The sequence below is a fragment of the Colletotrichum navitas genome (assembly GCF_030913465.1).
Source record: "Colletotrichum navitas strain CBS 125086 chromosome Unknown LY79scaffold_7, whole genome shotgun sequence".
In the NCBI taxonomy this organism is placed as follows: Eukaryota; Fungi; Ascomycota; class Sordariomycetes; order Glomerellales; family Glomerellaceae; genus Colletotrichum; species Colletotrichum navitas.
This window is the reverse complement of record NW_026850553.1, coordinates 34,156-58,608: the sequence shown is the minus strand read 5'-3', so window position 1 is coordinate 58,608 and position 24,453 is coordinate 34,156. Positions and strand designations below refer to the sequence as shown.

The 24,453-nt window shown below is 57.5% G+C and overlaps 10 protein-coding genes across 10 annotated transcripts; 4 read left to right on the top strand and 6 right to left on the bottom strand.

The window, feature by feature from the left end:
- Positions 1 to 2: 2 nt before the first annotated feature.
- Positions 3 to 1,758, bottom strand: LY79DRAFT_540345 (Alpha/Beta hydrolase protein). Its single transcript, XM_060556858.1, has 2 exons — positions 1,288 to 1,758; positions 3 to 1,016 (listed from the first exon to the last, which is right to left on the bottom strand). The coding sequence occupies exons 1-2, from the start codon at positions 1,709 to 1,711 to the stop codon at positions 217 to 219; spliced, it is 1,224 nt and encodes a 407-aa protein (XP_060418341.1). The 5' UTR covers positions 1,712 to 1,758; the 3' UTR covers positions 3 to 216.
- A 5,040-nt stretch (positions 1,759 to 6,798) lies between these two features.
- LY79DRAFT_540337 (uncharacterized protein) lies at positions 6,799 to 7,641 on the bottom strand. Its single transcript, XM_060556857.1, has one exon. The coding sequence runs from the start codon at positions 7,546 to 7,548 to the stop codon at positions 7,003 to 7,005; it is 546 nt and encodes a 181-aa protein (XP_060418340.1). The 5' UTR covers positions 7,549 to 7,641; the 3' UTR covers positions 6,799 to 7,002.
- Positions 7,642 to 9,458: 1,817 nt separating this feature from the next.
- Positions 9,459 to 10,089, top strand: LY79DRAFT_576414 (uncharacterized protein; the record flags this gene model as incomplete). Its single annotated transcript, XM_060559792.1, has 2 exons — positions 9,459 to 9,731; positions 9,799 to 10,089. The coding sequence occupies 2 exons, from the start codon at positions 9,459 to 9,461 to the stop codon at positions 10,087 to 10,089; spliced, it is 564 nt and encodes a 187-aa protein (XP_060418339.1).
- Positions 10,090 to 10,626: 537 nt separating this feature from the next.
- LY79DRAFT_348843 (uncharacterized protein) lies at positions 10,627 to 12,007 on the top strand. The gene has a single exon (XM_060552632.1). It carries the CDS (start codon positions 11,014 to 11,016, stop codon positions 11,728 to 11,730), a length of 717 nt encoding a protein of 238 aa, XP_060418338.1. The 5' UTR covers positions 10,627 to 11,013; the 3' UTR covers positions 11,731 to 12,007.
- LY79DRAFT_348844 (uncharacterized protein) lies at positions 12,008 to 12,928 on the bottom strand. The gene has a single exon (XM_060552633.1). It carries the CDS (start codon positions 12,822 to 12,824, stop codon positions 12,285 to 12,287), a length of 540 nt encoding a protein of 179 aa, XP_060418337.1. The 5' UTR covers positions 12,825 to 12,928; the 3' UTR covers positions 12,008 to 12,284.
- A 150-nt stretch (positions 12,929 to 13,078) lies between these two features.
- On the top strand, positions 13,079 to 13,712 carry LY79DRAFT_666416 (uncharacterized protein; the record flags this gene model as incomplete). Its single annotated transcript, XM_060563220.1, has 2 exons — positions 13,079 to 13,214; positions 13,495 to 13,712. 2 exons carry the CDS (start codon positions 13,079 to 13,081, stop codon positions 13,710 to 13,712), a joined length of 354 nt encoding a protein of 117 aa, XP_060418336.1.
- Positions 13,713 to 14,415: 703 nt separating this feature from the next.
- Positions 14,416 to 16,233, bottom strand: LY79DRAFT_507471 (glycoside hydrolase superfamily; the record flags this gene model as incomplete). Its single annotated transcript, XM_060553832.1, has 1 exon — positions 14,416 to 16,233. One exon carries the CDS (start codon positions 16,231 to 16,233, stop codon positions 14,416 to 14,418), a length of 1,818 nt encoding a protein of 605 aa, XP_060418335.1.
- A 1,543-nt stretch (positions 16,234 to 17,776) lies between these two features.
- On the bottom strand, positions 17,777 to 19,330 carry LY79DRAFT_507551 (family 43 glycosyl hydrolase; the record flags this gene model as incomplete). The annotated part of the gene is made up of 1 exon (XM_060553840.1): positions 17,777 to 19,330. One exon carries the CDS (start codon positions 19,328 to 19,330, stop codon positions 17,777 to 17,779), a length of 1,554 nt encoding a protein of 517 aa, XP_060418334.1.
- A 1,634-nt stretch (positions 19,331 to 20,964) lies between these two features.
- On the top strand, positions 20,965 to 22,257 carry LY79DRAFT_507401 (family 10 glycosyl hydrolase; the record flags this gene model as incomplete). The annotated part of the gene is made up of 4 exons (XM_060553825.1): positions 20,965 to 21,450; positions 21,564 to 21,798; positions 21,881 to 22,083; positions 22,165 to 22,257. The coding sequence occupies 4 exons, from the start codon at positions 20,965 to 20,967 to the stop codon at positions 22,255 to 22,257; spliced, it is 1,017 nt and encodes a 338-aa protein (XP_060418333.1).
- A 602-nt stretch (positions 22,258 to 22,859) lies between these two features.
- On the bottom strand, positions 22,860 to 23,872 carry LY79DRAFT_507514 (cyclin domain-containing protein; the record flags this gene model as incomplete). The annotated part of the gene is made up of 2 exons (XM_060553837.1): positions 22,860 to 23,653; positions 23,713 to 23,872. 2 exons carry the CDS (start codon positions 23,870 to 23,872, stop codon positions 22,860 to 22,862), a joined length of 954 nt encoding a protein of 317 aa, XP_060418332.1.
- Between the last annotated feature and the right edge of the window lie 581 nt (positions 23,873 to 24,453).

Below are 24,453 nucleotides of genomic sequence, written 5' to 3'. Positions count from 1 at the left end.
CTGATTATTGAGGCTGTATGAGGTCGGCCCTCGTTGGCCAGCCCTGGGCCGGGCACATGTTGGATTGGGATGAAAAGACGGAGAGATTGAAAGGGCGAGGCAAATATGTCCGCAGCGGTAAGATGCAGCCGAAATCTATATGGTCTCTAAGCGCTTGGATATCTAGATCTAGATCAAACATGCAATCTACAACAACCCATCTAACTGTTATGATATTCAGCGGTTATTCTCCCATGCAGCGACGACAGCCCCGACAACCTCACTCCCCTTCGTGATGGCGACCTCATGCCCGCCCTTCAGCACCACGACCTCGACGGCGTCCTCCCCGAGCACGGTCTCCGCGTCCCACACCGTCTCCCCCGGGACCACGATATCGTCCCTCTCTCCTAGCACAAACAACACCCGCCCCTTCCTCAGCCCGGGTGCCGCGCCCGCCCTCCTCGCCGAGAGCGCCTCTCCGAGGACCCTCCACTCCTCGCCCCCGCGGTCGTAGATGGGCGCGTGCCGGATCGTGCTCATGTAGCTCCTCACGTAGCCCGGGTGGGTCTCCATCTGCCACTTCACGACCTCACCGATCCGGCTCCCGCCCACGAGCCTCAGCTCGTCCCACTCCGCCGTCCCGCCCTCGTCGTCGTCGACGGTCTCCTTCTCTGGGGCGTCCCCCCCGCTCTTGGGGTCGGCCGGCGCGATCCTCCGCGCGACGAACCACCGCCGCACGCCCTCGGGGATCCACTCCGAGTTGTACAGCAGGCGGCTCCTCCAGCTGACGTGGGCGGCGGACCGGATGAGGCCGCCAGGAGCGACAAGGGTGAGGGAGCGGACGAGGTGCGGGTGCGAGGAGGCGAAGGCGGCGGCGACGGCGCCGCCGAGGGAGTAGCCCAGCAGGTGGAAGGCATCGTTGCCGGCCCAGCCCGGGAGAGGCGAGGAGGCGAGGGCAAGAAGGACCTGGGTGGTGTAAAGACGGGCGTCGTGGGGGACGTCGAGCGGCGCGTCCGAGTAGCCGCGGCCGAAGAAGTCTGCTGACTGTTAGACTGGGGGCCGTCGAATGTGACATGAAAGGGGGTCGAGGAAGGAGCGATGAGGGGTGGGTGAAAGTGAGACATGAGACTCAACCAACATGAATAAAGGAGGGGTTGAAAAGGCAACCTTCATTAGCCAGGCTGCAAAGTCAACTCTTTCCTCTTCACACATCACACCTTACCACACCCCATGTACCAACCCGAACAGATACTGAAGCAAACAAGAAGAAAAGAAGAAAAGGAGTGAAACATCGGCAACAAGACTCACCAAACGTCATGACCCGCCAACCCTTCGCCACAAACTCGGTCGCGACGCCTCCCAGAGCGAGGCACGGCGTGCCAATGCCGTGCAGCAGCAGGACTCTCTCAGACGCGTCCTCGGGCCCGAACTCGTAGACACGCAGGTTCCCGTAGGCGGTGGCAACGTCCTGGCCGCCAGGGAGGGCGTCGGGCGGGTACGGCTGGGCGTCGCGGGCGGAGACGGAGGCGGAGGCGGAGAGGGCGGGCAAGACGGTCCATTTCGGAGACCGGGCCGTCTTGCGGGGGTCGAGGGCCGGGCGCGGGGTCGTCGTCGTCGGCGTCGCTTGGAAGGAAGTGAGGAGGAGGTAGGTCGTCGTCGCCGCCGCAGCCGCCGCAGCCGCCGCGGCTAAGCCAAGGCCGAGGTGCTGGGATTCCAGTACCCTGTCTCTCATTTCTCTCTTCCCTCCTTTTTTCTTTCTTTTTCTTTCTTTCTTTCTTTCCTCCTTATGAACCGCACGGGGCTAGAGCAACCCTGTGTTACGTGCGATGTGGCAAAAAGCGAGGCTTCGACTACTGGTACGACGGGACACCGGTGCAAGGGTTGTGGTTGTGAGAGGGCACGGAGGTCTTCACATGACGTGCTGGCTAATGGCATCCCCACGGGTTTGGGACGACGACGGGGCGAGTGCGCGGGACTTGGGCCGCCGGGAGGCGTGGGACGGAGGCCCCCGGTCACCATTGCACGGAGGTCGGGAAAACATGGGGGAGGGGAGGGGTCGCGGATCAACAATAGCAGTACAGGGAGTCAGAATGAATAGAGAGACCGTTCTTGAGTCGAGCCGGGCTGACTAGTCACCTTACGCTAGAGAGGACCGGATCGAGGCGGTGCCAGCTGCTTCAGGCCTCGCCTAGCAGACACTCGATATTATTGAAGCCGTGGGAAATCATGCGTTCTTTCAGAGACGGAGGGTTATCGCGGAATCTGGCGTACGTAACGATGTACTATCAGATAGTAGTTTCCACATACGAGTATAAGCAGGGTTCGCAGATATCGGGGTCGCCGCAATGCGTCCCGTGCCCCTCCGAGTCCGTCCGGTTAGTCCAACTCCGAGGCCCGGTTTGTTGAAATGGCCAAGGACTTGCATGTCGTAACGTCGCAGAAGTGGCCGGCGGATGTCCTCTCTCTGTCTCCGTCTCTACCCTTTCTCCCGCCTCCTACCCTGCGCATGCTTGGATCTGCGCAGGGTCTCCCACTGCTTCTGTTTGGGGAAATCGAGCAATGCCACTCACTCAAGACTCGGGCCGGGAAGGGGACTCCCCTTGATCAGCTGCCTACATAACCCTGGAAGCGGTGACATGACACGGCGCGGGTGGGACGAGGAAGTTTTCTACATTTTGCGAATGTCTGTCGAACCGCCGCCCCCTCTCGGATATCTACGCCACTGTTACGAATCAGAGACGAATAAAAAAGACACCGCCGCCGACTGCCTACCTGCACTGCGCCGCACCGGCGTTGCTTCGGGAGTGGAAGCACTCAAGGGCCACAGGCAGATCGCCGAGCGCAGTATTGTGCCGTTTGACAGGTTGGCCCCTCCACCACAAGCCTAGTCTTTAGTGTATCAAGAATAGCGTAGGTTTTACTGCCGGCATGTGCCCCCCCTAATGCACGCCGGCTAGGTATGCACATGGTGTCTCTCTACTCGTCGACTAGCCGTGAGTGATGTTCTGGCCGGTCCGTGTTGCTTGGCTAGACAGCGCCGACAGTGGCGTCTCCCCCGATACCAGGCGGCATTGCAATGCACTGCTGCAGCTCTTTGCTTTTGCAATGGGCGGCGGCGCCATTGCACCACACCACACTACATACTATTATATAGCGGCAGCTCTCTGCGGTGAGCCCAGGTGACTCGGCAACCCAGCCTGCCAGTCCAAGCTCCCGCTATACTAGCTCCGTGCCTGATGTCTTTTCTATTGTCTCGTCTTTTTACTCCCCTCTTCCGCAACTTTCCAACTCGAAAGCCCAGGACCCTGAAGGAGACAGGGAGAGGGAGGGAGAGGGAGAGGGAGAGGGAGGGGAGGGGGAGGAGGAGGAGGAGAGGGAATCTTTCCCCACCGAATGACGGTAGCCACAAAATTCCGCGGGGAGGAGATAGACAGATAGACAGATAGACACACAGAGAGACAGGGAGGGATGGAGGGAGGCGGAGGGCGGTGCTGCTGCTGCTGCTGTGACAGCGAGGAAGAATAAACCACTATTGGCCGTAACAGGCGATGCATAATCCTCGGAATCGAGGCTGGCACAAGCAAAAAGTTGTAATTGGTTTATTACTCTGGTAGCCCAGCCCTCGATGCCAGAATGGCGGTGTGGCAGTAAAGAAGGGGGGCTTTTCATGCCCCCTCCCCCCCTCAACCTGGTTTGTCCACCGCCGCTGTGCATGTGACCTTTCGTCCTGGTGTATGGCAAATAGGCAGTCAGAGTCCTAGTTTACCATGGTGCTAGAAGAGTGTAGTTGCCGTTCAGCAAGGAGGGACGATCCGTCCGTCAGATCTTGCGGGATGAGCCCCGTCTCGTCCGGCTGTGTCGTCCCAGGGGAGCGACAGCAAAAGCGCATGCTACTTTGCGTGTAGGTATGTCACCACCCACAGACAAGCACCTGCCACCGGTACACGGTACACAGCATGCAAGCGGTTTCACGCAGGCGTCCGTACTGTGGAAGAGGTGAGGGAGGAAAGGAAGGTTCGTTGCCGATAGAACGATGGCACGGTCCACGGGGGCTATGTACCGTACACGTACAGTAAGAATGGCTGGTTCGGGGCTGGAAACAAAAGAAGGTTGCCCAACTGGCCATCGAAAGCTTCTTCCCCTCCCCCCAAGCCCTCCCCGAAGAGAGCTTCGACCTTTGTCTAGGTGTAGGGCCCCGAGAGCGGATTGGATGCCGCGATAAGAACCACGATGCCATGTTTGCCAACGCCTAACTCAATGGCCGCCCCCCACACCTACCTCTCCCTCAGCCAGCGTCCAGACCCAGACCCTTGGCAGATGTTGGCTTGCCCGCCCGTCCTGCTTGCAGGCATCGGGCTACGTATCTTGCTTTGCAAGAACCATAACTTGGTGCAAGAGTGTCAATCCTGCCTCGATGGGGGAAAGCATGTCCCTCCGGAAGGGACCCTCGACATGGTACCCAGGCACCGGTGAAGCTAGCGACCCTGAGACCAGGACCGTCGTCTTGCTGGTGGTGAGGTCTGCATACAGATGCAAGCACCGAGTTAGCCATGGGGAACGTCGGGCTGGGCCAGCAAAAATAGCAGCTGCCGCCCTCCCTCCCGTCTCGTCCCGGGCGCTGGAACCGAGAGCCATTCAGACAGATGGGACGGAAAACGACGAGCAAACAGACCCGATATCATCCGTCGTCGAAGGAAAGAATGTAATGTTGGTCGAAGGAGGGCAAGGCAACGAACAGGGGGAGGGGGATTGGGTGAAACTGACGAGGCGACGGACTGGACGTGGGGTGACAATGGCGACGGGGGAATGCGATATGCGCCCCCTCCCATTTCGTCAGTCGGATTCCCTTTCAGCTCCAGCTCCAGCCCCAGTTCCAGCACCAGCTACCAGCTCCACCGGGGAGAGATCACGAAGCCATTGTCATGTGTCTCAGGATGGTTTCCCGTCTTCCATGCCCCCTAGCAGTGCTATGCCCGATTCACCGGGGCAAGATTGCCTCGCCTCCGCAGCAGGGGGTAGCCGGGCTCACCAGGCTCGGGTCGGGTTCACCAGTCCCAGTCCCAAGTCCCCAGTCCCAGCCCGGCTTTCGCAGTCATCGACCGGGTGGGCAGGGAGCCTGTACTGTGCCACAGTGAACGGCGGGATAGGACAGGACCCCCAAGGGTCTGCTCCAGGTGGCTGCTGGTCTGTCTGCACATCGCACTTTACGTAGTGTGTGTGTGAGAGAGTGTGTGTGGTAACGCAGGGGGCCCGTTCGCTATTCATGCATGCACGGTGGAAGGTCCACGGGCAGAACAAGATTTTAGTCTAGAAGGGCGGGAAAGCTGACGGCCAAGGGGCGATAGAGTTAGGATGCGGATGGAGGATACGTCGAGGTTTGGAGCCAACTCCTGTCAAGCCTGCCCGCCGTGCTCGGTAATCGGACAGCAGCGGCCGTCAACCTGCTTAGCATGGATGATGCGCCGGACGACAATGCCGAGAATCAAGGAGGGATTTGCAAGAGGAGAGGATAAGCCGATTAAGCAGCCCTGTGGGTGGCTGCATCATCATGCTATGTTCATCAGTTGGCCACTGACGGATGATGCTGGGGCAGGGGAGAGGAGGGGGAGGGGGCGAGAAACCTTCCTTCAATGAGATAGATCTGCGTGAGCGATGAGAAAGAGAGAGCAGGTTGTGTAAGAAACCGAGGGTGAGTGAGTGAGTGATGTGAGTGAGCCCGGGGTGGGGGGGCGACGCGCCCAGTGACGGATTGGCAAGGCAGGGTGACATTATCTGTGGTTGCCCCGCTGTTAGTGCGCAGGATAGAAAAGTTGACGAGTGAGACTGTGGGTGAGTGAGCCCAGCAAGGTACGTGGAGTAGGTACGTACCGATACCCTGTGTGGATGAGGGGCTTTTTGCTCAGTCTCGTCAGGGCGGTCTGCAGGTGGCAAGGCGACACACACTGTGATGCAGTTGGTGCCTAAGTCATAAGGCCCACAGAAAAGATGGGTCATCCCCCTCCCCCGCCCCTGGGAAGGGTCTTGTCGATTGATTCGCTTGCACACTACAGAGTAGATAGATCAAGCGTGCCAGCCGCCACGTTTCCGAATCCAGGCCACAGGGCAAGGGCCCAGGTCATTTCCTCATGGGTTTCGTTTTTCCTTTTGGGACCAGAACCAGGATCTTAGCAGCCAGTCGCGGCGGGAACTCGACCCCACCCAGTGCTTGGATGCGCGTGTGTGTTTGGCCAAATTGGAAGGGGGCAGGCAGGTCACTGCCTCGTTGTTCGCTATGCAGCCCAGGGGGGGCTCTAACCACCTGCATCAGTGTGTTGTGTAGAGTGTAGAAGCACACACACTTACGCTAGGTAGATACCCAGGCAAATACCTATAGTGGACATGGTAGATATATGTGTACGTACCCGGTGTCTCTGTCACATCACAATGTGAACAATGTGGACAGTGTGGATAGCGAAGCCCATCCGTGACAGTGCGGATGTCTAGCCTCTGCGGCAGCGTTTAAACTAGATTGTGGCTGGCAATCCCACGCTATGTGGGCAAGTCTACTTCCTACCCACACTTCTTGGTCCTACTCCTTCGTCTTCTTCGTCATGTCTCGCTGCCGCCGTGCAGATGGACGAGGTGGGATGTGCGAGGTCGAGTTGAAGGTAAGCGGCCGGGTGGTCCGTTGCACTGTTCCAGTTGCGGGCCATTCGTTCTCTGCTGTGTATCCATCCGTATACACACCACTACTACCTTGTCAATAAGTACGGTGGTTAGCCGATCCAGCCCAGTCCGCCCACCGCCCAATCGTGCGGGTGCATCAGCAGTCCGTTCCATTGTTGTTGTTGTTGTTGTTGTTGTTGTTCCCCAAAGGTTGGGATTCGGGGCGGACAGGGGTGCATGGGAGCCACCCAGGCGAGGTCAGAAGGGGTTTCACTTGGGACTGGAGCAGACAGCGGCACACTGTGAGCGAGCGGGACAACATGAAGCCAGCCGAGTGTGAGAGGGAAAGACTTCCAACCAAGCACGGAATGGGAAACACTAGGCTGCGTCTCTCGTGTTTCTGAAGATCGGATTGCGCCAGTTTAATGCCACTGTGGTCGCAATTCGGGCTTCCTGGGGACGGGACGGGACAGGACATTGCGGATTAGAGCCCGCGATGGAAACCCTGATGCGATTGTGCGCAGCATCCTGAACTGAATGCGTTGCGTCAGCCTGAAAAGCATGCCGACAAGTTTGCCCTGTTCTGAGGAGCAGCCAGCTCCGACGAGATCGAGACCGCCCCTCCCCCACAAGGACGCAAGGGATAGTGAAAAAGAGAAGGAGAAGGAGAAAAAGCAGCAGCAGCAGAAGGAAAAGACGAAGAAAGGTACGGATACGCCTAAGCGGATCAGCGAAGATGGGACGAGAAGCAAGATACGCCATTAGTTGCACCACGGCCAGGACCGAGAGCGACAGGCGCGGCGCAGCGCAGCGCGCAGGCAGGCAGGTCACTTGATGGCAGATCAGGAGAGACATCTCGATGCCGAAGGAGAGGAAGAGTGGGATGAGAGGAGCATGGGATGTGTACGTGGACAGGCTTGGCATGGCATGGGTTGACAGGGACGGGGGTGCTACAGTGAGGATATCCAGTCCCCACACCACGTATACGAAGTACCATGTACGGATACACACACACACATTGTGACAGTCAACAACTGGGGAGAGACAGCACAGCGGCCGATGGGCCACAGGCAGCAGACGCCGTAAAATGGAAAGGGAGCAACAGCCCCAGCCCGTATTGTGTCTCGCCTCTAATCTCGCTCAGTTGCTCCCCCCTACAAGTAGCGCAGCATTATTGAGCATTGCTGCTGATTGAATTCCCCATCGCGCACGCTCGACACTGGGGTTCTGGAATGAGAGGTGTGGGCGGCCAATTTCTCTCCATGGCCGCAAGCGGTGGTGCCAAAATTGTTGTAAACAAGGACGAGCGACAAGTGGCGGTAACCTCGCCCATCTCAGGAGTCAGGAGGCTTTTCCTCGGGTCCCCGCCCCGACACTGAGAACGCCTACAGGTACAACGCACACTACAGCTGCAGACACGGTGAAGAACAGGGAAGGGGGCCTTACAGTGCGTCTCTGCGGCGGGCAGACGCAGTACCTGCATGCCACGCATCAACTGGCCCTGCGTCGAGGTTCCGACCCGAGATGCCTGCCTGCCTATGCCCAGGCCGGGTGAGGGGGTAAGAGAGTGAGGGAGGGAGAGCGTGAATGAGTGAGTGAGTGGGTGAGTGAGTGAGTGAGTAAGAGAGCGAGAGTGAGAATGAAAGTGGAGGGCCAGGGTTACTGAGTAGGTTTTCTGCACTCTGCCAGGTACACTGCAGTTGCTTGCTTGTCTGTCAGTCAGTCAGTCAGTCAGCCTGTACAGATGTGTGCGTCTCTCTCTCACTCTCCCCTCTGACTGTCCGTGCCAGGGATACCCAGGCTGACCAGGAACACGCAATGCATCGATTCCCATATCCTCCTCCCGCGGCTACAGTGCAGTGTAGTGCACTTCCGACTACCTCACCTGCCTAGGTATCGTAATTTCTTAGCTGGTCATCCACCGGCACCTACTCAGCACAACCCCGGCCTTTCCTCTCACTCTCGCCCAGATGCTTGTAGTGTCTCTCATCCAAATACGGTCGGTCAGCCCTCGCGAGCTCTCCACCCGTGCCATCCGTACATTGTACTGTCCGCCGCACTGAAGGGGGGGTGGGTGGTGGTTGACGCCAGCCGGCGCCACGCCCCAAATTTGCATCAGTACCACCAGACGGCGCTAGACCTGGGCGGCTCTAGGTTAAGATCTGCCAGCCAATGGGGTCTCAGTGGCGAACTCGCACATGGCGTCAAGAGGTGGAGTCACAGTGTCGTTAGACGATGCACTGTCCCCTCCGATCCTCTTTCATTGGGCAACTGTGGGTCCATCGCCGCCGCCGCCCCCCCTCCCTGCCCTTCGCCTTCCTTGCCCTCCGTGCCCTCCTCGCTGCTATCCACTCACCTTTCCACCGTTCCTTCCACTCTCCCACACTCTCACTGTCCTGCTCGAACCAACAAAACCATTGCTTTCTCCGGATTCCTCCCTCCCGATACTTTACAACATCTCTTCCCCTCTCCGTCCAGACGTACCTTTTTTATTTTGTTAACCACCCACCAAAAAAGCGCTCCAAAACCCGATCATACGCTACATCAATCCAAAAGAAGAAAAAAAGCACGACTCCCTCTGTATGACCTTTCTACCTTGAATTATCATAACGTGTATACACTTGTTTCTCCTCGCACAACGTCGTCGACTCGGCAGGTCTCATTGTTTGTGTCCCATACTGCAATAATACCGCACCTCGGCTCGCCCACAACAAACACAAAACTACCGCACCTCCGCCAAACTGCCTCCCCAACCAACAAAACCAACATACATTCATCCTCCAACAACGACATCACCACGACACGGATATATTTACCCTGCATTTTCGTAAACAATGTCTTCATACTACCAGTTCAACCACCACCAGGCGCATCCCACCCCGGCCGTTCCCGGAGCCTCCCACAACCACCATGGCGGCCGGAATCGCAGGGCTCCCAGACTCTCCGTCTCCCAGAACCAGCATAAGCAGTTCCGCGGTGTGCGCAGCATGAAGGAGTTGACCGAGTCAGCCACCATCAACGCCTTCCGCACAAAGTTCGAGGCTGGCCGCTCCTTCGACCTCGAGGACGACATGGAATTCTGCCCCGGCCTGTTGACCGATAGCGACGTGAGTATCCAGGAGCCTTGGATCTACCTATAATCATCTGGTGACTAATCCTGGACGCCCGCTGCAGATGAACTCCATCCACAGCTCTTCTGAGCGCTCCTCCTTGGCCAGCAACTCGCCTGAGTCCTCGCCGACCCAGCAACCCCAGACCATCGCCCCCGGTTTCTCTCTCAACTCCTCGTCCCCAGCCTTCATCCCTCCTGCCTACCAGCAGTCCGCCATGAAGCTTCACCAGCCTTCCGCCACCCGCGCGCGCAATGCCATTCCCATTGTCAACCCGGCTACCGGCATCACCATGTCGAGCCCTCCGCCTTCGGTGTCCCCCTCCAGGATGCAGCAGAGCATCCGCAGATGGTAAAGCGCTAGTTCCGCTCTCGCGACAGAGGGCCGGGGCTTTGTGCTCCCTGCCGTCTGTGTTGATGCATGCTGATGTGCAAAATCCTGCTCATTCGGCCTTTCTAGCCGATCATCTTGGCGGGCACCGAACAAAAGAAACTTGAATGGCATCGATGATTTTTCTCTCTTGCGGGCCGGGTACCTGAAGGCTTTGGCGAGGCCGCTGGCGTGGTCTGGTCACAACGTTGGCTCGAAAACAACATTCCTCTCTTGTACAAACAACCTCACGCGACATACCCTTGTTTCAAACCGACGAAAAAAGTCCTCTCCGAGGCCTCTTCCCTGGCGCGATGCGAGAAGTTATCGATACCATTTTTTCCTTCTTGGGATATTTCGACAATGAAAAAAAATCGACAAAAATCTTTCGGTGTCCTGTCCTCGCAAGATGAGGCTGGGCTTGCACGAATGGCGTTCCACACGGACGGTTTTGCATTTTGACGACATTGCATCGGTGTGTCAACACCACGGCGGAGTTCACGGATATAATTAATTCGCGGCATCTTATTTTTCACGGACAGCGGGACGAGTTTTTGAATTTCCAGGATGATTGAAAATTTCAGTTATTCATCATGGTGCTCGACGGGTCATGAAGTCATCGAAAAAGATCATCTCGACATATAGAATGAGTGTCTTTTCAGCAACTTATTCGGAGCAGTAAGGAGGCGCGGGGCAACAGGTGTTTCTGTTATGGGCTCACATGGGAAATATCAAACGGGCGGTGGCGGGCAAAGACATGCGTTGCTATTGTTTTGCGGCAAATCTCCAAAGCTTGGAAACAGGGTCCGGGAAATACCTTTTTGGAAAGGTGGAGTTGGTCATGATTTTGGGTGCGGGCAGCTGGCGAGCCTCTGCATTGTTTTGTTGCCTGTATTATTGGGCTTGAGCGATGCGGACGGGAACACGCGCGCAGCAGTGTTTTTGTTTCTTGGATTTATTGTGGCATCTTCTCTTATTTCATTATTCGAAGATGGACTGTTCCTATTGCTCTCCCGGGGGAAGCACAGAGCTTCTTTTGCATCTCGGCACACTGGGAAACGAATGGTGGTGGTGTGGATTCACCCTCGTCTGGAGCACTTTTTCGCGAGCACTTCGGGATAGTTGTGTTTTTGCTGGGAAGCGGGATGACACGATCTATCGGCTTCTCGTGTGGTTTTCTGGATCTGGTGAACGGGGATACCATTGGGGGGGCTGTTCAGGAAAGGAAATGCTCAAGACGTGGAAAGGTGTTCAAGAGGGTCGGACTAGACTTGTCCGATCTTGTGGCGCGAAGCCAGCAAGGCGCAATGCAATATACGATACGTTCATCTCAAAATCGGTCTTTTACCCTCTCGTGTCAAGTGATGCACTTTCGCCATGCCGTGGGTGCCCAAGGGGTGGCACGGAACAGCATCTCGCGCGCGGTCGGATGAGCTTGTGCCTTGATCGTCGCCGGCTTCCTGACGGATTTTACGAGTCACGATATCGAGCCGGCCCAGTCGGAAGAGGAGATATTGTGTTCCAGGACAAAGCGATGACAGGATCCCGCGGGGGTGTGCCTTTGACGCTTGCCGCCCAGTTAGCTAGCTACCGTTCCTGCTTTCTCTCTGCTCCGCTCCGCCCCTAATAAGCGACTCTGCTAATAATGCCGTGCAGGATATCTGTACATAAGAGGCGTCTACTATTGAAATGGGTAAGGACGGGCGGGCTGATGCTGAGCCTCGCCCGCGACTGTAAGACCCCGGCCCTCCCCCTCTCCTCCCCTCCTCCCCCTCTCCTCCCCTCCTCCCCCTCTCCTCCCCTCCTCCCCTTGTTCGAGCGGCCTGGGCTGAGTTGCGGCTGGGGCGAAATGAGGGGTAGCAAGCAACCTGACGTACTACTAGATGACAGGAAGGCAAGCAAGCAAGAAAAGCAGACAGGTTGCCGCCGCCGCCGTTGTCGTCGTCGTCGTCGACAAAGAGCAACAAGCCAATCCCCAAGGTACCGGCAGAGTAGTTATAGGTAATTATAGCCCGCGACGCGAGCGAAAGCGCATGGGGAGTAGGGTCTGTCTTAACTGCGTGTCTGTAGCCGCCAGCATTAGACAAGGAGCAGAAGGCACCCTTTTTTTTTTTTGGCCCTCTTGTTGGCGACACACGATTGGGGCTAGACTGGCACCACTAGGCTGCGTCCAAGCCGACCTTACCTGTTCTTGCTGCACGCTGCCGCAAGGAGGCACGGCGGCGCGAGATGGTGAGGAAGGCGGCGGCGGCTGGCGATGCACACAGGGCACGAAGTGCTGCAGGTCCCAGACCAGACGAGAGGGGGGCCTAGAACGAGATGTAAATCACGTGATGAGTTGACTGGGGGGGCGAGGGGCGAAGAATACTCACTATAGGCCAGAACGGACAGGTGCGGGGATGAATGACGACGATAAGGTTGGGGCCCCAGCTGAGATGGATTTCTTTGATGATATGATGACTGGCCAGCTGCGTGAAGCCGGCCGCAGCTGGTTGCCCTCTGGTTGCCGTCCCCCCTTCTGCTGCTGCACGTTGCTTCCTTCACCTTCCGGAATGCGATGACGAGAGGAAAGCGGGCTTCTGGCCAGTGGTCACAAGCAAAAATAATAATAATGGCATTTTGCGGGGCCGCCCGAGTTTGGTTTGCTGAGGGAACTGCAACCAGCTGGTGGGGGAGGGAAGGAGGGAAGCTCGGTCCTGTGGATGTCACTATTCGGGACATAGCAACGATCTAGTGACGTCACGGCCGGGTAACGAGACACTCGAAAGCTCGGTTTACCTAGGTAAGATGTCGAGCTACTGGTAGCCGATGGCCTTACCTACCTCGCCCAGCATCGTCCACATCTCTCTTTTTTTTTTTTCTCTCATTCTTTAATACCTCGCTCTTGGCTTTTTGTTATATCGACATTATAATACCCAAGAAACCCCTTTCAATTGCTCAAGTTTCGGCACCGCAGCACAGCAACACCAGAAACCATGGCTTCCCGCATCGTTCTCGCGTCTACCCCCATTGCCCGTGGCGCCTTCGTCATCGGCAGACAGACTGCTGTCCTCGAGCGCGGCTCCAGAATCTCGACGACGGCCAAGGTCGGCTTGAAGGAGTCTACAGCACGTGAGTCCATTCGCCCTCCCATCTCTTTATTTATGTCGCTTCTGGTCATTGGGCGGGTAACTGGCCAGCTACCTGCCGATGGAATGGGTTTGGCGTAACGTTTCAAACTTTGTCATGAAGTATCTCTGTGGCCCGGCCGGTTGTAAGATCATTCGCTTGATCCCATGCCTCGTTGCCCATCTCCTCAAGAGTTGGAAACGGGGGTGGCTTGGAGGCCCAGTACCACCGGGCAGACTGTACGCAGACTTGGACACGCAGCAATTAACTGACACTACCACAGACGACGACACCGAAGCGTACGAGAAGCACAAGCAGGACTCCCTCTCCAAGCAGAAGCAGGGCAAGGGCCACTGGAAGCCGGAGCTCGCCTCGGACAGCGAGGAGGCCCTCAAGGCGGACCGCGACGAGACTTCCGACCCCAAGACGATGCAGGAGAAGACCAAGCACCACGCCGAGGAGAAAGCCAAGGCCGGCACGAGCATGAGTGACGCTCTCTAAGTGACATTCCTTAAGGAGGTCCTGAGCGCTGGTTGATTTCTTTTGACCTCAACCCACATACGCGCATGGCAAAAGCATGAACCCTTTTGCACTACTATAGACAGGCATCAGAGAGTCGTGCAACGAGTTTTTTTCAGTTTTTTTCTTCCTCAGCAATTTGGGAATTTGAAGCGAAGAAATAGCGCAATGCAGTAATTAGGACAGTTAGTTGGGTGGGGGCGGTATAGGTGTTGTCGGAACTGTACTCGTACGCAACCAAGTCGGCTAATTCAAGTCATTAATCCCTTTCACGAGGTAAAAAAGGCGGATTGGACACGTGGTATCTGATGATGAAAAATGGTGTTGAAGAATCCGGTCACGGACAGCTATTCCACGCGATACGGGAGTTCGTCGATGACACACACAGCCTTACGTTCGACTGGCATAACGGCATCTTGGAGAGTGGCGTTCCCAGAACCACGATGATACCATAGTCTCCGAGTCATTTTGAATACAGCATAACAATTTTTCGATCCAGCTTAGAGCATGTGATGTACCAACTATGTGTATGTTTATTATCGAACCAAGACAGATATATCAAAGTCGTCTCGTTAGCCTGAGGTGGCATGTCTGTTTCCTCCACTGAACAGGACAGCCCCCGCTCCAGCTTGGCTGTTCATGCGTATAAACCATACAGCAGTCGAGCCCGTGCTAAAAACAAGCCTTATGGGGTAAGCTCTTTGGGCTTCTGTTCTGTCCATCTCTTCCTTAGAGTATGTGCCGCCAGCTTGGGCCTCCGGTCTCTGGTGAAGACGCCCTTCTTGTTGCCGTCCACCCGAAAGATGAAGCTGGAGGGTGTCTGGAAGTCGGCAAAGTTCCAGACGTGCTCGCCGACGACGCTGTCCACGCGGTCAAAGACCCTGTGGCTCATCTCCAGCACCCTGCTCTGGTATTCCTCGCTCCAAGGGACGTCGCCGACCGTGTGCAGGCCCGCGAGCGTGTCGGCGCCGTACTCGGACACGATGATGGGCTTGTCGAACTTGGCCGCCCAGCCCCGGAGCTCCGCCTCGAGGGCCTCCTCGGCGGCCTCGAGGTCCCCCGTGTGGAGGTACCAGCCGTAGTAGCGGTTCAGGCACAGGACGTCGAACAGGTCCGAGATGAGGCACCGGTCGACGCTCGCCTGGTACTCGTTGGCGTAGCACAGGGGCCGCGTGGGGTCCAGCCGCCGGGCGAGGGCCACCAGGGGCTCAAAGTACTCGCGCGCGCCCGGCTCGCTCGCGGCCGGCTCGTTGGCGATGGCCCACATGACGACGGACGGGTGGTTCTTGTCCCGGGCGACGAGCTCGCGGATGGCCTTGCCGTGGTTCGCCCGCGTCTCGTCGCTGATCGTGTCGGGCGAGAAGGTGGGCGTCCTCTTGCCGCCGTGCAGCCCGGCGACGATGGACAAGTTCAGGCCGACGGCGGCGGTCTCGTTGATGACGACGACGCCGTGGCGGTCGGCATACTCGAGGACCTCCTCGGCGTACGGGTAGTGCGCCGTGCGGAAGGAGTTGGCGCCGGCCCACTTCATCAGCTCAAAGTCGTGGATCATGTAGGCCGCGTCGTGGCCCTTGCCCCGGACGGCCGTGTCCTCGTGCTTCCCGAACCCGGTGAAGTAGAAGGGCCTGCCGTTGATCAGGACCCGGTTCCCCTCCACCCGGACGGTCCTGACGCCGACGGGCAGCTCGTACGAGTCGGCGACGGCGCCCTGGCCGTCGAGGAGCTCGACCCGCAGCTGGTAGAGGTAGGCCGCCCCGGGCTGCCAGAGGCGGACCGATCCGACGTCCAACCGGCCCCGTCGGCCCCGCGCGCGGCCGACGACGTTCTCGTCCTCGTCGAGGAGCGAGACCTGCACTCTGGAATCCTCCGTCGGCCGGTTCGTCCCGACCTCGAAGTGCACGGAGCCCGAGGCGCCGTCGTCGGCGACGTCTGTGGCCACCGTGAGGTCGTCGACGTGCTCCGCGGGGACGCAGTACAGCCAGACCGAGCGGGCGAGGCCGGCGTAGTTGAAGAAGTCGTGCTGGTAGTGCTGCTTCCGCCTCCCCGCGGCGGTCGTCTCGACCCTCCCGGGCGGGACGGTGTGCCAGTCCAGCTCGTTGCCGACGGCGACGGTCAGGCGGAACCTGCGGCCGGGGGCGACGACGTCGGTGACGTCCGCCTCGAAGGGCGTGTAGCCGCCGACGTGCTCGGCGACGAGCCGGTCGTCGACGTACACGCGGCCGTGGTGGGTGGCGGCGTCGAGGCGGAGGGCGTAGCGGCGCCCGGCCCAGGCCCGCGGGACGGTCGCGTGCCGCTGATAGTACACCCACCCGACGTGGTCGCGGACGCGGGGGTCGAGGAAGACGTCGTTGTAGCTGGCGGGGACGGGCGCCTGCAGCGCGGGCGGGATCCTGGTCTTCCACGCCGCTTCGTCGTCGGGCTCGGCTGACGTGGCCAGCGCGAAATTCCAGGTCCCGTCCAGGGAGACGAGCTCCCGGTGGGCGTTTGCTTGCGGCTTGAGCATTCTTTTTTTTTTTTTTTTTTCGCCTTCTTCTTTTTGTCAGAAAGAGCACGTGGGCATGAAGGCCGCGGAGATGGGCTATCACAATATAGGAATGAGGGGTGTGTCTCTCACGACAGAGTGAATCACACGAAAGTCGACGATGGCCGATGGGGTGGGCGTAAGTCACCCCTCTCCTCCTTGTAGACGGAGAGAACTTTAGGATCCGTACACGATGTGGCCCAGTCCTACCCGGCGTTTCTCCGCACGGAAGAGCAGAACAAGGCGACTAAAGCCTCCATTGCATCATCGTGAGGGGCGAGGGTAACGCAGCATTATTCGGCATCGCGAGACCATGTGAGCGGTCTTCCGACTAGGGTGTAAGGGGCCTCGACCACATCGCCCGCGGGTATTGTACGCTGAGAACTGCCGAGGCGTTCCCCCGGGTGCCAGAACAGGCTCCCGGGGGGTCGGCTTCGCGGATGAAGAGCTGGCTAAACAATGGCTGATTCTCGGGCTTGTCGAGCTTCCTGATTGATGAACTGGGAAATTCGGGGTAGCAGGGTCGTATCGAGCTGGTCCCGACAGCCCAACCAAGTCACTTCGTCGAGTAGTTGGATCGTCGAAAGAGCCGAAATCCCGAAGGAGTTCGACCAGCGCAGAACATGACCCGTACGATGGCAGGCCCGGCCGAAGATCACCCGGTGATGTCGTGTGGGACTCAGGAGACGATCCCGGTAGTTTGGCATCAATAACAGTATGCTTAGTGGGTTCCGAAGGCGCTCTCTTTCGATGACGATGAAGTTGAGCCCGCCGCGCTGGATATGCTGGCACCGCCAGCCGTTCCCCATGGGGTTGGTTCCCCACGGTTTCCCCGCGATCGGTGCGCGCGGTATACGTCCGGGGATCGAGTATGAGGAGTTCCGTGTCCTGGGAAAGGGACCTTGGAAAACTGGCCAGGAAAACCATTGCCACTCGTGCGGACAAAACACACCTTATTTGTTCCTCTTTGCAAAGCTCCTCAGCGGTTGCTGCGATTTTTTTGTCACGTATCAAGATGGCGCAAGGAGCCGGGCCGGATCACTCCTCTTCCCCGAGACCAAGGGAAGGACCTACCAGGAACTCGACGAGCTGTTCGAGCGGCGCGTTCCGGCGTGGAGGTTTTCCAAGACGAGGACTGCGCACCAGAACGGCATCGAGCTACGGGCTGCCAACCAGTAGAGACACCACACGTGCCATTCATCGACACTCTGTAAGAGACTGGTTCTCATGCTCATATCACTTGGGAGTGTTTGAGATCTTTCTTGGGCAGTTGTTCATACAGTATACTGGCATAGTTCTGGTTGCCATAAATTTGCAGTGCTTAGCATTTGCGCAGTATCACAGTTGTCTCACAGGTGCTGGGCAGTTTTGGTAGAAGTGCTTGCGAGGTAGGTTTTGAATTTAACTGAATGGCTACTAGACAGTTCAGACGCGCCTGGACCGCCCAGATGTGAACGGACACCACGCGGCAGCACCGAGTCTGCCAGCTCGGTGGAACTAGCTCAGAAGGTTCCCGGTCAGCGATTCAGCTTGCCGCACTCGTGAAAGACACGACCTTAACGGAGCCACCGAGCGACTTGGTCGCAAAGTTGAAGATGCCGTATCGGTAGCCCATGTAGAAGGGCCAGTCGTTGTTCAGAGTGAGCTGGGAACCGAAAGAAACGAAGTTGTTGCCGTCCAGGCTGTACGAGAAGGAGCCCTTCTTCCCGGAGCCCGGTTTGATGTCCGCGGTGGCGCGGAGCCAGACGCGGCGCTGCGAGACGCTCATGCTAGCGGCTTGGGTTCCCGTCGACGAAGTGGCCCAGGTGCTCGAGACCATCTTGAGGCCGTTGTACATGACGATGGAGTAGCTCGAGCCGGAGCGCGCAACCGCGATGTATGCCGAGTCCTGGCGCAGCAGCGACAGGCCGGCGCGGTCGCCATCGGCCATGTTGGTGAAGTCGATGACCACGGTACCGGTCCCGACGGGGCCGTGGATACGCTTCGTCAGCGTGTTGCGGGCGGCGTAGAGATCGCTCGTGACCGTGGCCGTGCTCAGGGTCAGCCCGTTGTTGACGCTGAACTTGCTCGTGTCCGGGTTGTGGTTCCACTCCCAGGCCGGGCCGAGGGACGACCCGCTGAAGGAGTCGGTGCCGAGCGGGGACTGCACGGAGCGTTGCGTCGACGGGTAAGGGTAGGAAGCGCCCCAAGCGTTGTTGGACAGGGTCACGGCCGGGAAGCCGTCGGAGCCCCAAGTGACCGGGGCCAGGACGGGGATCCGACCGCCCGGGTAGGCGTCGATGAAGGCCATGTAGTACCACTTGCCGTCCGGCGTGTCGATGAGGCTGCCCTGGTGAGGGTTTCCACCCCCGGAAACGGGCGGGGACACGCTCAGGGCGAGCGCCTTGAGCGTGTACGGTCCCCAGGGGCTGCTGGCCTGGAGGACGTACTGGCTGGACGCCGGCTTGGTGACGAAGATGTAGTACTTACCGTTGCGCTTGTACATCCGGCTGCCCTCCAGGGTCCCGACGTTGGACGGGGTCGAGAACACGACCTGCTTCCGCACCTCGGACAGGCCGTCGCTGGAGAGCTGCGCGACGCTGAGCTGGGTGTTCCCGTACGCCACGTACATGGTGTCGTTGTCGTCGATGAGGAGGCCCGCATCGTAATAGCACGTGGCGATCTTGGCCTTCTGGGTCCACGGGCCCGTCGGCGACGGAGCGACGAAGACGTACGTGGTAGAGTACTCGATGCAGCCGATCCAGTACCACATACCGTTGCTCTTGCGGTACTTGAAGGTGGAGGCGTAGATGCCCTTGATGTAGGCTTGTTGGCCCCCGGTCAAGCTGTACTTGGAGCCCCAGTCCAGCGACGGGACGGCGTGGCTGAGGTACTCCCAGTTGACGAGGTCGTACGAGCGCAGGATGGGGGCTCCCGGCGAGTAGTGCATCGTCGACGCCGTGTAGTAGTAGGCATCGTCGACGCGGATGACCTCGTTGTCAGCGAGGTCTTCCCAGAGCACGGGGTTGTTGAAGTTCTGGCCGAGAACGAAGGACGCGAAGCCCACGGCCGCGGCCAAGACGTTGCGAAGGACAACCATTGTTTCGTGGGAAGAAACAAAAAAGGACTCAGACAACCAACCAACTTTGGTTATCAAAACAAACAAAGGCGATCCATGGGAGAGAAAGACCGCCAAGAATGTGCCCAGCTGTTATACCCACGCAGCGGAGAAACAGAATTGAGGGCATATTGCATTGACAACATCATATACCCACGACCGATTCGTGGAATATTGAGCCTGACTGCCACCCCCTGACAAAAATAGGAAAACTGCGCATTTAACAGGTGCGGGTCTGCCGTGTTGCGCCAATTTAAGTTTTTGCAATCTCCATAAGACGATCAATATCAACGTTCCCACAAGCCAGTCGTTTATTTAAATCTCAGCACGGCGATTGATTTGCCGTGAGTAGCGGGGTCATAGTCGTTGCTCGTGGAAGACGTGATCTAGCCAATCGCATCTTTCTCAACACGCCCCGGACTCGAGGATAGATACCAGTACACGGGAACTGCATTTAGCATCGAGCCTATGTAGCATCGAGCCTATGCAGTGGATGTATTTAAGAACTCGGAGTCACTGGTTGATGTTAGCGCTTACTTGGACCGGGTAATGATGGCTTTACTTGGTTTAGAAAAGCAGATACTGTTGTCGACCAAGAAAAGAGTCAGATTGTGTTTGTCTAGTTGCAGGCACAGGCAACACAAAGACGTCGGGCAACCAGCTGAACCCTCCACAACCACGGAGGCTTGTTTCTTCCATAGGTAGATTAAGCATCTACGTGGTAGAGTGTCTGTTCAAGCTAGCCCGGGGTTGTAAATTCCGGGACGGGAAAAATATTCAAGTTGACCGCAACGTGATGCGCTAGCTATACGAGGGGGCCGTACTCGTATAATCCACTCTCGAGACCAGCCGGCCAACTCGGTTAAAGTCAGAAGGGGGTTTACCATGGCCGGCCTTGTGGTGTACGAGCTGGTGTAACACGGAACGGCGACGACGTCTTTAACAAATCCGGCGAATCAAGACCCGGCTGTCCTAGCTGTCGCATGGGAGCCGGCTGTGTTATTGATGCGAATTGCAAAATCCGACCTCATGCCCACACCACGACGGGCCGAAGTGTTCACATGAGCGCAATCCCATATACTCGCTACCGGAAACTGATGAGCCTGATCCACGGTTGCAGCACGCAGCCTTGCATTTCGTTGTTGCAAGTAGCCTAGTGACAACCATATATGGTGCCGACAGTCTCTTGGCGAGAGCGTCAGCCATTCACCTGCTGAAATGTGTTGACTATTGGGGAAGGCGCTCATCACGCATGTCTTGCGGACGTCAGGAATCCTGCCACGCCAACTATATTCAACGAAATGCTGTATTTTCCGTCCTATGGGTTGCGAATGTCACCGGAATTTGCGGCTCCGCCGTTGTCGTGTCAGATACTGTCATACGCGATCCAATGAGAGCTCGTTGGATTACTGGAGATACAACTCCAAGGAGGCAACATGAAGCAGGCGGCGAAGAAACGTATCTTGATGGCGGGCCTCGTCGTTGTCGTCATCCTCGTCGTCGCCGTTGTTGTCGAAGAATATAAAATACCTATGACCCAGATGTGAATCCAACGTAGTCTATCTAGCCAGTCTCCATCAAACCGAACCAAGAGCTCCTCGAAGGCATAAGTCAACATGAAGTTCCAGCTCGCGTTCCTCTTTGTGCCGCTGGCCGCCGCTCTGCCCACGGAGTTCCAGAGCAGCAACGCTGAACTGGCAGCCCGCTCAGCGTTGGAGGACCGCCAGGCCTCTATCAGCATCGACCAGCGGTTCAAGAACAGGGGCAAGGTCTACTTCGGAACTGCCACTGACCGCGGCCTGTTGCAGAGGGAGAAAAATGCGGCCATCATCAGGGCCAACTTCGGCCAGGTCACGCCGGAGAACAGCATGAAGTGGCAGTCCATCCAGCCGAACCAGGGCCAGTACAACTGGGGCGACGCCGACTACCTCGTCGACTTTGCAACGCAGAACGGCAAGTCAGTTCGCGGGCACACCCTCATCTGGCACTCCCAGCTCCCTACGTGGGTTTCCAACATCCGCGACGCCAACACGTTGCGCAACGTGATCCGAACCCACGTCACTACCGTCGTGACGCGCTACCGTGGCCGTATCCGCGCCTGGGTGAGTAGACGGAGCTCTTTCTCCCCCTTCGTGTAGTGGTGTCTTTGACAGCACTTCACGACTAGCAGAGTTGAACCGAGTTGAGATGGCAATGGTTGCTGACGGAACACAAGGACGTTGTCAATGAAATCTTCAACGAGGACGGCACGCTTCGCACCTCCGTCTTCTCTACCGTGCTCGGAGAGGAGTTTGTCAAGATCGCTTTCCAAGCGGCCCGCGCCGCCGACCCCAACTGCAAGCTCTACATCAACGACTACAACCTGGACCGTGCCGGGGTCAGCAAGGTCAACTTGATGCGCTACTACGTTGACAAGTGGATTTCGGAGGGAGTCCCCATTGACGGCATTGGTACGTTGGGTGTTTTGGAAGATTCATATGTCTTCTTTCCGTTTCCCGTTGTCCACATAGCTAATGCGAGTGCACCATGAAGGTACCCAGACGCATCTCGGCGCCGGCGCGGGCAGTGCTGTGCGTGGTGCCCTCGACCAGCTCGCCTCAGCCAAGGTTACTGAGATCGCCATCACCGAGCTCGACATTGCGAACGCGCCCACGGCTGACTACAACGCCGTCGTCAATGCCTGTCTGGCCGTCTCCAAGTGCGTGGGCATCACCGTCTGGGGTGTCAGCGACAAGGTATGTGCAAATTGTGCCGTCGCGGTTTACCAAACGTGGCATCGCTGCTATTTCGAGGTTTCAGTACTAACGCCCGCACAGGACTCGTGGAGAACGGGAGCCAACCCTCTCCTCTTCGACGGCAGCTTCAACCCCAAGGCGGCATACAACTCTATTGTCCAGGTCCTTGGCTGAGCTCGGCATTTAGATCCTCGGATGAAGCCAATGCCTAGTCAGTTGCAGCATGCAAGGAAAGTGTTTCCCTGGGTGGGCATGCTTAGTTGTACTGTTTTTGTTTTTGACCGAAGAGGTGCCATCCACAAATATGAAACCATGGAGAGACGTCTATTATTCCTGTCTCGTTGCCTCGTTGTGATGTCATCCATTCATTCTGTATCCGAATTCCAACATCGATAGAGTTGAGCGCCCTTCATCCAGACTGACCGGCGTCCAAGGCTGGTCCAATATCTCTTGGCCGACCCTAGATGGTGACAAAGCGTGAGACATTCCAGTGCAGTGAATCAGAAAAGTACTGCTTCGACTTAGATAGGCCAAGGAGAATCTGCGTCAGATGGTCTAGAACACCGCCTCATTGGCCAGGGACCGGCCAGAATTCTTCAGACGGTTTGGTACTGTGCTATTTCCACTTTTCGGCCACATGCGTCTCCGCGTGTGCTCAAGGCCCAAGGTTAACGCACATTGTTGATGAGCTGATTTGTGCTTATAAAAAACAGTCGACTTTGCGAGGCAGCATGTATTACGCACACTGGTCGTGAAGCAGGAAAACAGTGCCCCAATCACTTGTCAAGGACCCTTGCCTTGACGAAGCGGTTGATTTGCTCGCGGGTAAGCTTGTCGTTGTACTGATCGTGGCATTCGTAGAATGAGATCATCTCCTGAGTACAATCAACCATGGGAGGGATTTCCACGTTGCACTCGGCCAGCCAGGCGCCATACCGCTGCACCCGGCCGAATCTAGCCTCCGGTTGCTTCTCCTTGTCCGCCGGATTCGGCGTGCCTGGCGTGGGAGGTAGTCCTGGCACCCTCCCCTGAGCCTGGGCCAGCGCCGCACTTGCGGCAGCAATGCCTGCGGCCGTTGGCTGGTTCGAGCCGGTCATATTCGACGACGGTCGCAGGATCAGCACGAGCAAGATCGCGGTGAGTGCAATTATGTGCGGCGGGTACAACAGGGGCAGGTCCGTCATGTAATGATCGTTGATGATTGACCAGCCCAGATTCACATCATCCTGTGTTAGGTGCAGTTCCTGTTGATAGTTGTTCAGGGTTCGGTACGGCGCGTGGACTATGAGCTGGGAGCTCATCTCGGAAATCATGAAGAACTCGCACTCGCCGAGCTTCGAGGTATCGAGGCTAAGGAAGTCGGGCCACAATGAGCGAGCCTCGCTGACAATCAGCCGGATATGCTGTGGGCACTCCTCCATCTTGCAGGCCAGGTAAAGGGCGGTCGCGACGACCAGATAGGGGTTCGTTCGGCGGATCTCGACCTTGGTATAGAAGCGTTTGATGTAGACCTGAGCGGTGGCCATGGCTTGCTGCCGGATGACCATTCGTTTACCGAGACGGTTGACCTCTGAAGGCGGAGCGAGTCAGTGGACGAATAGCGGACCTGGCAAACTCCAAGCGACTCACGTTGATTAAAGAATATGGCCAAGTGCCGCGGTTGCGGGAGAGGGAACATCTGAACGAGCTCGGCATTGTCGTCTTCGAGTTTCTGGCGCACCGTTTGGAGTTCGTCTTTGGAGAAGAGCCAGAAGCGACGCTGAGTCGATTCCCAGTAGTTGGCAGCCATAATGACCTCCCCTGGGCGCTCGCGTCGGAGCCTATGACATGATATGTGTCGGTAACAGCTCTATAGTTGTGATGAGAGGACACGGTGAGTAGTTGGAAAGACAGACAAAGCGCCAGCGAGTGGCTAGTCAAGAGGATAGAGAGATACGTAGTCAGGGACCAACTTGTGGCTAGTGACACCTGATAGCCGATAAGCGATAACACGGAAGATGCCCGTCCGCCTGGCTAAGGGGACTTTCAGAAACGAGCAGAAATAGCACTGAAGCTCATTGCTGGAACACTGGCAGCTCTCGGAAGCAGTGCTAATTGGCGGCAGCTGATTGCCTCGCTTGTCTCACAGTGGAACCCATGGAAACCCACCCCTCCCATGTTACCGAGCTTTTGGCGCTGTGGCTTCGGCGCGAACCACTTGCGGCAGGCGGTTCTACTTTTTCCTGGTCGCTGCACCTCGCGATTCCCCCCCCCCTACGTCAGTCCTTGTGACTTGCAGCATGCAAGTGTGTCGCGACAACACAACGCCTTCTTGAACCCTCGTTCCCACCATGTCTTCCTAAGAGAAAGAAAGAGAGATACACACCCCAC

What these genes read in the sequence shown, in the direction of transcription:
- LY79DRAFT_540345 (XM_060556858.1), bottom strand. Translation starts at nt 1,711, where the DNA reads ATGAGAGACAGGGTACTGGAATCCCAGCACCTCGGCCTTGGCTTAGCC. An exon ending in TTGGCGGGTCATGACGTTTG is followed by an intron (nt 1,017 to 1,287) that starts GTGAGTCTTGTT and finishes AACAGTCAGCAG; the next exon opens with ACTTCTTCGGCCGCGGCTAC.
- LY79DRAFT_540337 (XM_060556857.1), bottom strand. Translation starts at nt 7,548, where the DNA reads ATGCCAAGCCTGTCCACGTACACATCCCATGCTCCTCTCATCCCACTC.
- LY79DRAFT_348843 (XM_060552632.1), top strand. Translation starts at nt 11,014, where the DNA reads ATGCGGACGGGAACACGCGCGCAGCAGTGTTTTTGTTTCTTGGATTTA.
- LY79DRAFT_348844 (XM_060552633.1), bottom strand. Translation starts at nt 12,824, where the DNA reads ATGTCCCGAATAGTGACATCCACAGGACCGAGCTTCCCTCCTTCCCTC.